This window comes from Macaca nemestrina, chromosome 1, assembly GCF_043159975.1.
Source record: "Macaca nemestrina isolate mMacNem1 chromosome 1, mMacNem.hap1, whole genome shotgun sequence".
Taxonomy (NCBI): domain Eukaryota; kingdom Metazoa; phylum Chordata; class Mammalia; order Primates; family Cercopithecidae; genus Macaca; species Macaca nemestrina.
In genome coordinates, this window is record NC_092125.1 from 61,855,793 (window position 1) to 61,867,668 (window position 11,876).

Here is an 11,876-nt window from a genome sequence, read left to right on the forward strand (position 1 = left end):
GACCACAGGCGCATGCCATCATGTCCAGCTATTTTTTTATTATTATTTGTAGAGACAGAATCTTTCTGTGTTGCCCAGGCTGGTCTTGAACTCCTGAGCCCAAGCTCTCCTCCCACCTGGGCCCCCCAAAGTTCTGGGATTACAGGCGTGAGCCGCCAAATGAAGCCCAAATCCAGGGTTTTTAAGGAAAGACTTGAAAGGTTTATTGCTGCTGTTCTTCTCAAGTACCAAAAGAGGACTGCCTTCAAATCAACCCAGAGAAAATTCTCCCTGGTACTATATGTGTGGGAGAAGATTCTGCTGCCTCCTTTGGCAAGGTATCATAACTCAGACAGCTGGGAAGTCCCTCCTGATGTCTACCCTAGCCCCACCCTTTCTGGGGCTGAGCTGGTTCTGATAAGTGGTGCCTCTGCCAATGTCATTGGCCCTTCCCTGCTGGAGCCAAGCCACTGAGGGCTGGGCTGCATTTCTCCTCCCGGGCCCTAGGTCCTGCACACTCATGGCAGACACAAATGTTCCACTGCTGTTTATTCCATGTTCCCACCCAGCCTGGGCAGGGGCCGTGCAACTCCCCAGCATGGGGTGGGGGTGATGACTTCACAGCTGAACATTCTGTTTGCCTCTCCCAGCTCATGTGTTCAGTCTGGTTCACAGGGCCAGAAGCACTCCCACTCTAGGTGGGGCTTTCTCTTTCATGTTCTTGAGGACAAGATTTCCCCTCAGTTTCCTGAGGAATTTCTAGGGGAAACCCTTTTCCTGTGTTTCCAGCATTCTCTCCCTGCCAATTTTTCCTTCCCCTCTCCAGGAGATTGTGTGAGTATCTGAGAAACCACTGCAGAGATCAGGGCCTTTTAGAGCCTTTTCCCGGGCTGGACAAGTATTTGTGTGAAATTACAGCTGCTGAGATCAGGGCCTGAAAGACTCTCTAGGGCAGAAAGAATTGGAATGGATAGCCCAAAACTGGGGATTGGCCGATCTCCCAGTCCCACATGGCTTTCCCATGCCTTACCACATGTCAGAGAGGATTCCCAAGGCTACTACAGCTAAGATCCTTGACCTGCCCTGCCCTGCTGCAGGGCATACTGGGAACTGAGACAGCCACTTGACTTCTTAAGGTTGCTATTGTACGAGCTCAGGGTGACTTAAGGTGGAACACACAGATGAGTAGAAAATGGTGAAAAAAGAAGCAAGCAAGTGATTTTGAGGGCAGTTAGGTCATTTCATTTGCTTGGGTCCAAAAAAGGCCATAAGAAACGTTTTATTGAGTACAAAATTCATAGGTTTGGACTCTGATGAACCTGGTGGCGATGTTACCATCCCTGAGGCCAGGAAGGAAGAAGACAGGACTAATCCACCCCAATTGTAGACAACGGGAAGAGCGCTGGCTTGCTTAGAGGTACAGAGGAAAGCAGCATGCAACCCTGCCCTGTGGTGAAGGAAGTAGGGAGGCCAACCCTCGCTGATTGCCTGGGACTGAGCGGGGTTCCCAGGAGGCAGGAACTTCAGTGCTAAAACCTGGCAAGTCCTGGGCAAACCGGAACAAGTTAGTCACACTAGATTGAAGCCTCAGCTGAGTGCAGCTGCCTCCATGCCCCAGTGTCCTCTGTGTCTAGGTTGGCATCCAGTGGCCCGCTGTGGGGTGGCATAGACTCTGCCACTTACTAAGCTCAAGTAGTTATACCCCTGCCAGGCCTTAGTTTGCGTCTACGTCAAATCGGGTTAATAGTAGCTACCATGTAGGGGTTTGTGATGCTTGAATGAGAAGGCATGAATGTGCCTGGTGAGGCATCTGGCACATAGTAATCACTTAAATGTTAGCAATCTTAGTTATCAGTTCATTCTACAAATTTGCATGTGTACGATGTGCCGGGCAATGCTGTAGGCCTGAGGAACGATGACAAAAATCCTGCCCTTGTGGAGGAGGTGAACAAACAATAAATGAATGCATCCTATTATATGCTAGGTAAGAAGACCTGTGGAAGGAAATGAGTGAGCAGGATGAGGGGGATCAAGAGTGCCGGGTAAATACAGTGGTCAGGGTAGGCCTCACTAAAAAGAAGACATTTGTACAAAGACCTGAAGGAGGTGAGGAAGTGAGCCCTCTCCAGCAAAGAGGAATCTGGGCAGAAGGAACAGCTTGTGCAGAGGCCCTGATGTAGACGCATGTCTAGTGCGTTCAGAGAACAGTAGGCAGTCTGGCTGGGCCAGATCTCAGTGAACATGGAGAAACTAGTAGGAGATAAGGACTGGGGGACGGGGGGGAGTCATAAGGGGCCTGGAAGCCCATCAAGTCCTTGGTGCCTAGTTTTACTCTAAGTAAAAGCCAGAAGGTTTTGAGCAGATGAATCGCATGTACTGCCTTAGATCTTAAAAAAGATCATTCTGGCTGATACATTGAGAAGAGACTGAGAACAGGAGAGCGAGGGTGGAGGCAAGGAGACCGGTTGGAAGACGATTGCTATAATCCAGATGAGAGAGGATGGTTTAGACCAGGATGATAACAGTGAAAATGGAAAGTGATTGGACTAGATATATTTTGAAGCTGGTAGGATTTCTCGACTACATGATATAGGAGATAGGGGGCTGGGCATCATGGATGATTACGGGGTATTAGCATGAGAGCAGAGAGGGATGGTAACCCTGTTCTCCACCCCTCGTACGTCCCTCTTTTGGGGAGGGAGGGTTTCATTAGGCTGTTGGGGTGCGCCTTATGATCTTTAATATCTGGTATCTTGGTTTGCCCTCGTAATCATCTACTAAACCATGGTAAGGAGGAAAGGGCATCTCCTCCCTTTACATTGTGAATCCTGCTTCTTTGAGAAGCATCCCAGGTAGGTTAACAAATTACCAGCACTCCTGCTTCCCTTCAGCAAGCCTGGCTTTCCAGCACAGCAGGTCCAACTTGGCACAGCCTTGCCATCTCTGGTCCCTGGGGAGAAAGGACCAGCAAGGCCCTGCCCCCTGGCAAGTCTGCCTCTGCCTGTCTGGGGCTAAAGATGCCCTACCCAGAACACTTCTTTCCCAGGCCCTGGCTGTCCCTCCTACTAGGAACCTGACTTCTCCGGCTGGTGGGGGCAGGGAGCCTCTGGGGAGCAACTCAGTTTGCTTCTGGAGGTTTGGCCAATCCTCACAGCTCTGCGGGGCTCAGCTGTGCCACTGCGCTGGAGGCCAGGGTGATGTGCTTGGGCACTGGGAATCAGGAGACCCTGGGTAAGACATCAGGCACCACTTCCCTAACCAGCTCCTGTGTCTCTCTCCTAAGCACTAGCAAGTGAATGTGGTCTCAAAAGAGGGCCCTCACACCCCTGACTGCACAGGTGTGGATGCCAGTTCATCCCCTGCCCCTCACTTTCATCTTCCACCCCCCACATGTACCTTCCCAGACAGACGAGTATCTTGAGTATGTCTCCTGATGCTTTTTGTTTTATAGCATAGGGAAATGGAGGCCATCCCAAGCTCTGCAAATAATACTCCCTTGGGTACCTATTTTCCCATTTTCAAAATCTTTATCTGTTCAGATGTCTTCCTCAGGTCCTAACGCAAATCTCTCCTCTTGACACTTCAGGTAACACTCCTGGGTTTGTTTGGTTTTTGTTGTTGTTGTTGTTGTTTGTTTGTTTTTTGAGACAGAGTCTCTCTCTCGCCCAGGCTGGAGTGCAGTTGCGTGATCTCGGCTCACTGCAACCTCTGCCTCCCAGATTTAAACAATTCTCCTGCCTCAGCCTCCCTAGTAGCTGGGATTACAGACATGCGCCACCATGCCCGGCTAATTTTTTTGTATTTTTAATAGAGACGAGGTTTCACCATGTTGGCCAGGCTGGTTTCAAACTCCTGATCTCAAGTGATACGCCCATCTCGGCCTCCCAGAGTGCTGAGGATTACAGACATGAGCCACCATGCCTGGCCCACTCTTGGGTTCTATTCAGTGAAGATTTTCAGTGAAGAGTAGACATTTGCCCTTATATCACATCTGCATTCCTTCCTCAGCAACAGAATAGCCCTTCCCATTGACTAAAGTGTGAGGAAGGCCTCTGGCATCCAAGTCCTTTGCCTGTTTTGTCCCTGCAGCCCCCGTCATCCACTTCGTCTTGTTCTCCCTGTGAAGCTCAGTTGAAGTTCCCTTCCTCTGATTCTGACCCTCCTCAGCTGCTAACCTTTTTTCAAGACAAAAGCCACCCCACCCTGCCTGTGGGAAACCCTTCAAACCAGCAGCCAACAACTTCCAGTGTCAAAACCAGTAATACTTTGCTTCAGCATGTAAACAACTTGATGAATACCAACTGGCATTAATCGCCACAGTAGGATTTCCCCTCTTCCCTTCAAGAGTAGCCCTACCTGGGGACCTGTGAAAGGACCCAACTATAAGGAAAGCACTGAGAATAATTCTGCCTATCTCTTGTCCTTCTGAGAAGGTGTCTAGAGAGTAGGTATGGTATGTATGTGGTACGTGGTCTGTGTGTGTGTGTGTGTCGTATATCTGTGTGGTATGTACTGTGTATGTGGTTTGTGTTTGGTGTGTATGTGTCTGTTATTGTGCATATGGTGTGTGATGTGAGTGGTGTATGTGGTTTGTGGTGTATATGTGTCTGTATGGTATGTGTGGTATGTGGTGTGTGTACACAGAGGTATGTAAGCAAACATATGTTGGTGGGGAGGATGCTGGTGATCAAGTACTGTGTAGTATCTGAAAACTTTGTGGCCTCACCTTTCTTTCTTTTTTTTTTTTTTTTTTTTTTTTTGAGACGGAGTCTCGCTCTGTCGCCCAGGCTGGAGTGCAGTGGCGCGATCTCGGCTCACTGCAAGCTCCGCCTCCCAGGTTCACGCCATTCTCCTGCCTCAGCCTCCCGAGTAGCTGGGACTACAGACGCCCACAACCGCGCCCGGCTAATTTTTTGTATTTTTAGTAGAGACGGGGTTTCACCGTGTTAGCCAGGATGGTCTCGATCTCCTGACCTTGTGATCCGCCCGCCTCGGCCTCCCAAAGTGCTGGGATTACAGGCGTGAGCCACCGCGCCCGGCCGGCCTCACCTTTCTTGTTCGCTTTTTATTCAATCTGAGTAGTAGTACTTCCCTTAGTACCTACTTAGTCTTTAGTAGAATGGTAGTTCCTCTCAGTGGTGTGTGTTTGTGCCTCTGTGAGTGTGTGTGCATGCACACACATAGGCACACAGGTGTGTATATGTGTGTGACAGAAAAGGAGGGGCACATGTGCTTAAAGGGAATGCCCGCAAGTTATAGTCTCAAAGACTCTGCTCTGATGCTCCCCTAAAGCTCCTGGATCTTAGAATCAGGACACGTGTGTGGGCTCTGCCTCCATCCTGCATGACCTTGAGCAAGGAGCTTCTTCTTCCTGGCCTTTGTGTGTGAGCCAATGGATGGCAGCTCACTCTGCATTTAAATCACCACAGCATGTACCTGTTCATATGACATAAAAGTTCTATGTGAATCCCAAGAACCACTTTAATATTTATATTCTCAGAGCTGGACCCAGTAGCAGATAAGATGTTATGTCTGGTTAGGAATTTATCCAGATTATACTTGTCACTAAGATAAGTGAGTGGTCCCGTGGCTGACCAGTTTCATTTTGCCCATTTTTAGCCTGAAAGTTCCACCCTCTCTGAGTCCTGGGTAGATTAGGATGGTTGTCTCTAACTGGATCTCATACTTGAGCAAATCAGGAAGCAGGGGATCTTTTTTATTTATTTTATTTTAGAGACAAGCTCTCACTTTGTTGCCCAGGCTGGAGTGCAGTGACATGATCACTGCTGCTCACGCAGCCTCAAACTCCTGAGGTCAGAACAGTCCTCCCACCTCGGCCTCCTGAGCAGCTGTGACTACAGGTGCACCACACCATGCCTGGCTAATATTTGTCTTTATTGTGGAGACAGGGTTTCACAAAGTTGCCCAGGCTGGTCTTGAACTCCTAAATGTAAACAATCCACCCATCTTGGCCTCCCAAAGTGCTGGCATTACAGGTGTGAGCCACCATGCCTGGCTCTTTATTTTATTTATTTTTGAGACAGTGTCTCTCTCTGTTGCCCAGGCTAAAGTGTAATGGCGTGATCATGACTCATCACCACTTCAAAACTGCCTTTTATCATTTTCTTTTTTTTTTTTTTTTTTGCATTCATTCATCCACTCCTATCTCCTTTTCAGGTCTATCTGGGAACCCTGCAGATCTGGAGAAACGTAGGCAGGTGTTCGGACACAACGTGATCCCCCCCAAAAAGCCCAAAACCTTCTTAGAATTAGTGTGGGAAGCCCTTCAAGATGTCACACTCATCATCCTGGAGATTGCAGCCATCATCTCCCTGGTCCTGTCCTTTTATCGCCCTGCTGGTGAAGAAAATGAACGTGAGTGTCCTAAACAACTCAGCGTGACTCTTATCTGGGTGCTTTCCACCACCACCAAAAAGCACTTAGTATTGGTAGCTGACAGATTATAGCTTAAAACATTCCCCCCATTATCCAGAGTGGGCTTTCCAAAGGAAACCAGCAGTAGTACTAAGCTATTCTTCCAACTCATCCTTATTCCAAGGGTTCCTCCCCACCACACCCCCACCCTCTTTCTTCCATTAAATCTTTTTTCAGAATGTCAGGAATCCTCTACCCTTTTAAGACATTTTATTTATTTATTTATTTATTTATTTATTTATTTATTATTTTTTTAATGGATTCTTGCTCTGTCACCCAGACTGGGTGCAGCAGCTTGATCTGGGCTCACTGCAAACTCCTGGGTTCAAGCGATTCTCATGCCTCAGCCTCCTGAGTAGCTGGGATTACAGGTGTGTGCCATCACGCCTGGCTAATTTTTGTATTTTTAGTAGAGACAGGGCCTTACCATGTTGGCCAGACTGGTATCAAACTCCTGACCTCAGGTGATCCACCTGCCTCGGCCTCCTCAAGTGCTGGGACTACAGGTGTGACCCACTTGCCCGGCCTATTTAATAATTTTTATAACATAGAGACAAGGTCTCACCATGTTGCCCAGGTTGGTCTCAAACCTCTGGGGTCAAGCGATCTGCCTGCCTTGGCCTCCCAGAGTGCTGAGATTACAGGTGTGAACCAACATCCCCAGCCAGGAATTCTCTACCCTTATCCAACCAACAAAACCCTGCATCTCAAAGTGCCCCCCGCCACCAATTGTCTCACATTATGGGAAACAGTAGCAAAAGCCTGACCATGTTGGGAACCATAAGTGTGACCTTACATGTGACTTGCCTAAATTTGATAGTTTGTACTATTTAGTCATTTACCTCTTTTGGATTAACATAAATAGTTACACTCGTGATAAGATAATACTCAATCCTACTATCCTCTGATATCCTCTTCCAGCCAACAGTTGTGTTTGCTATTATTCACTTTTCCTGACTTTCTATCTTGGGATTGTGGAAGCACCACTCCCATTTCTTATTGTCAACAAAAGCCCTTCAGTGACTATTTCTCTCCCTTCCTGGGATAGTGTGTGGTCAAGTTGCAAGTACCCCAGAAGATGAAAGTGAGGCACAAGCTGGCTGGATTGAGGGGGCAGCCATCCTTTTCTCAGTGATCATCGTGGTGTTAGTGACTGCCTTTAATGATTGGAGCAAAGAGAAGCAATTCCGGGGGCTGCAGAACCGCATTGAACAGGAGCAAAAGTTCTCCATCATCCGAAATGGTCAACTCATCCAGCTCCCTGTGGCTGAGATTGTGGTCGGTGATATTGCCCAAGTCAAATACGGTGAGAGCTCCGTGTCTCTTTTGCTTACCCCACTACCACCCCCATTTAAGGGATAGGTCCTTTGGTATGAGGGGGCTGGGAATTGCTGAAAACCCAAAAAGATAAGATCCAAAACTGTATTCACTTCTAGGTTAGAGTTTAAAGAGGTTGTGGGAAGGAATTTCAGAAAGGAGTAGCTGAAGCTCTGCCACGAGATTGTCAGACTTGTACTCTGTGTGTCTTAGGGTTAAAAGTGTGTAATATTCAGGCCATGGAAAGGTGTGGGGATGAATAAGAGTTTGAATTTATAATGCCTGGAAAGCAACCTTCTCCCAGGTTGTACAGAGCTGAAGTCTTGTAAAGACCCTCCATGTACTCACGACCATTGCCCTCCAGATAGGGCCCACGGGAGCAGCCGTGAGATGGGGTTGAAGGAGTTGGAGGTCCCTACCCTCAGCCAGTCTCTTACTATCTCCTTCACTGTCCCTTCTTCCCCTTTGTGCTCTAGGTGATCTGCTGCCTGCAGATGGGATCCTGATCCAAGGGAATGATCTGAAGATTGATGAGAGCTCTCTGACAGGGGAATCCGATCATGTCAAGAAGTCCCTGGACAAAGACCCCATGTTGCTCTCAGGTATAGGCCCTGGCTACCCAAGTTCCCATTTACCTCCCTGCAAACACCCAGGCCACAGGATCCAGACCCTGTTCTCTCTTCTGACTGTGTCCCATCTCCTTCCCTGGGATTCAACTGGGGCAGCAGCATTTTGGTGGGTGGAATACAAGGATATCAGGCAGCCTAAATGAAGTTTTCCGTGAAACAAGTGTAATAAGGCCCTTGAAGAGGCTCTGCTGGTTGCAGGGGTGGGAGTGGGGGCAGGAGGGAGGGCTTACCCTAAAGCAGTCAGACACATTTTCCTCCTTACTCCCAGTTTGTCTGGTCTGTTTTAAATGTGCCCAGCTCTTGACCTTTTCCTACTGTGCTAAACACATCATTATCCATGGGGTAGGGAGGACTATTTTTTTCTTCTAAATTTGTGTTTCATATCAAATCATGTCTAGGTATTTAAAAAAAACATTCCTTCCCATCTTCTCCTTTCCCATGTAGGGACCCATGTCATGGAAGGTTCTGGCCGGATGGTGGTGACGGCTGTTGGTGTCAACTCTCAGACTGGAATCATCCTTACTCTCTTGGGGGTCAATGAGGATGACGAAGGGGAGAAGAAGAAGAAAGGTAAGGGGCATCTGGACTGAGATTCTCTTTCCTCTCATCCCCATGGACAAACAAGGAAGTGAGGGAGCAGATCTGGATAGAAAGCATGGTTAGAAGAATCTGCTGCGATGAAGAAAGCAGATATCCAAACTCCTTGCTGAGATAAAGATGTAAATCCTTGGCTCCAGGGGGCTCTGATGAAAACCAGATCCTGGCTCTAGGCTCCCAAATCAGGTTGAATTTGAGCTTGATTTTTGTGTCTATTGGTGGCTTGTAAAGGGGTAAGTTATAAAGCCTGCCCTAAATAAACTGGCTAGGTGCTGTAGCCCCAAATGCCTTCCATGTACTCCTCCTCCCCCAACTTTCTTCCTCAAAGATGGGGGGTTAAACGAACCATCAAGACTAAGAGAAAATTGGCCAGAAGAATAAAATAGATTTCTGCCGAAACTGTGGGCTCTCAGTGGAAGAGACACACAGCTAGAAGAGTAGGAACAGTTAGTTCAGTCTTTGCCCCTCAGTTATTCCTGAAGGAAAGAATAAGAGGGAGAAAGAGGAAAAGATACTAAAACCAAGTCTACCCGTTTCCCTAAGCATTCCTTCTTCCCTTAGGGGAGAGAAGGTTTCTACCACATGGCTGGAGAATCATCTTGAGCTGTTTAGTGGAGGACAGTTTATGAAAAGGAAACAAAACACATTCCCTCAGGAACTAAACAATTCATTTCTGCAGCTGCCTGCAGATGAATAAGGAGGAAGCTTGCCTGGTGCTGTTGAAGTAACACGGAGACACCTTTCAGAGTCTTTGCCATCAGGCAGTAACAGTTCAAACCTCTCACTTCCTAATCCCCACCCTATTTTTCCAAGCAATGTGACTCAGGCCAGGAGCAAGAGAAAGCACCTCAGGTGTGAGTATGCACTCACCTACGTGAGCGTTTTGGTGGCTATCCCAAGGATTCATGAGAGCCTCTAGCAAGAATGAATGAAAGCAGAGATGTGAGCTTCCTTTACATTTATGTCCCTTCCCTGCAACCCGACCACTTAACTGTCGCCCTTCTGGGCTCTGAGCAGGACCAACAAATTGGATCTCTTAATAGTCACTTTGGGTTTCGACCCCACTTTTTTCTTTCTTGTTCAAACAGGTAAAAAGCAAGGAGTCCCTGAAAATCGCAACAAAGGTAACCTCTCCAACCACTCATTTACCATCTCTACCTGCCCACGCTCAAACCAGACCTTTCCAGGCCATCTGCCTTCTCCCTTTTCCTCTCCATAAATCTGTTATCTCCTGCTGTGGCTCAGATGCCTCATCCTGAGGAAGGTGCAGAGATTTTTGGGGTGGTCTCAAGGGCCTGATCCCAATCTAAGATGGGACAACAGCACCCTCTGCTGTTGGCTCACAGAATGTCATGTCAAGGTTTCTCTTGGGGAGTGTGTAGGATTGATCTGCTCTTCCCAGGGAGCTGAGCTCTGCTTCATTGCCCTCAGCCTGATTTAAACACCAACAGTCATCAGTTCCTGGGTTGGAAGACTTCAGGGTCCTCATGGCGGAGGGAGGTGGGGTGGGCAGTCCCTGCACCCTCCTCTTGATAGCTTCCTCATCGGTGTCCTCTTCTGGTCTGGATCCCTTCTCTGCTGGTCTTCTCAGGGGTGCTTGGAGAGAGCCCTTTCTCTGTACCTCTCTCCCCACCTCTCTTCTTTGTTCTTGCCACAGTCTGTTTTCTTCCTCCTGATCTGATGTGTGTTTCTCTTTTGGTGGCTGTGTTCACATTCCATCTCTGTCTTCTTGTTTGTGAGTCTGACAGCAGGGACTACTCAGGAAGGGTATCCTAAGCAAGGGGCTGAGCCCTGCAGGGGTGAAAATGGAGTGGTGCTGGGAGCCAGCAAGAACTGCTCTCTTGTGACACTCCTAGAGATTTGTTTTTACTTTGTAACCCGCATCACAGCAGTCTTTAGAAATAAAGTCATCACATTAGAAAACCAGAGCTAAACAGAAATAATTCTTTAATTTTAGTTCTTTAACTCTTCTTTTAAAAGCAAAATGGATTTATATGTCTCTCTTTATCCCTGCTTTCTCTTATTACAGGAGGTCCCTCACACCAGCTTCTTCCCTCTTCCCCAAAAGACTTAACCCTAGGTCCCACTCTGTATCTCTCTACCTTTGTTAGGCAGGGAAGAAAGGGAATTTTCTTTTCCTATCCTTCAACTGCTAGAAGGAGCTGGAAAATACCCTGGGTCTGGGGGTATGTGTTTCTTCCCTGACAATCGAGAGAGAGGGAGAGAGAGAGAGAGAGAGATAAACCATTTAACAGAGCAATCTTGTGCTCTAGAAACATCTACCAACCCTCTCCTTCAGCCCCTTTCTGCAGTAAAGATTCACTATTTTAAGCACTGAGTTCCAGGAAGGATGGTTGTTTTAATAGCGCTTAGTGACATGATTAATCCCCTTGCTGGAATAAATCTGGCTTGGGACTCAGGTAGTGCCAGGAAGCTGCCACTGAAGAAGAAATCCATATCCTAAAAGCACCCCAGTTTCATCTAAAGTCATTAGAATATTATTCCAAAGGCCCTAATAGAGTGTTGAAGGCAAGTTCCATGTCTAGCATGGGTTGCGAGTGGTCGGGACTGATGTCAGGTCCAAGGTATATTCTGGGAAAGAGACAGGAAGGTTTTTTGGTTTCCACCTGCCTGCCACTCAGTGCTACCACCTTGCCTGCTCACCTGTCCTATTTGTGTGTACACTCTAGCAAAGACCCAAGACGGAGTGGCCCTGGAAATCCAGCCACTCAATAGCCAGGAGGGAATCGACAATGAGGAAAAAGACAAGAAGGCAGTCAAGGTGCCTAAAAAGGAGAAGTCAGTGCTGCAGGGCAAGCTGACTCGCCTGGCTGTTCAGATTGGGAAAGCTGGTGAGTAGGGTACAGCCTCATTGTGGTTATCAGTGTTATCCTGCATCCTCATCACTTTTATCCCCTT

At 47.8% G+C, this 11,876-nt stretch overlaps 1 protein-coding gene across 9 annotated transcripts in view; it reads left to right on the top strand.

The window, feature by feature from the left end:
• The window catches only part of LOC105484775 (ATPase plasma membrane Ca2+ transporting 4), a 115,502-nt gene that overhangs the window by 67,601 nt on the left and 36,025 nt on the right, over positions 1 to 11,876 (top strand). For 7 of the 9 annotated variants that reach the window (XM_011746715.3, XM_011746709.3, XM_011746714.3 and 4 more), the window contains 6 exons: positions 6,157 to 6,354; positions 7,463 to 7,720; positions 8,208 to 8,333; positions 8,805 to 8,930; positions 10,046 to 10,081; positions 11,648 to 11,809. In XM_011746715.3, the coding sequence (XP_011745017.1) occupies positions 6,157 to 6,354; positions 7,463 to 7,720; positions 8,208 to 8,333; positions 8,805 to 8,930; positions 10,046 to 10,081; positions 11,648 to 11,809 (906 nt within the window). The remainder of the gene's footprint in view (positions 1 to 6,156; positions 6,355 to 7,462; positions 7,721 to 8,207; positions 8,334 to 8,804; positions 8,931 to 10,045; positions 10,082 to 11,647; positions 11,810 to 11,876) is intronic. The other 2 variants (XM_011746713.3, XM_024793760.2) reach the window with 1 other exon arrangement.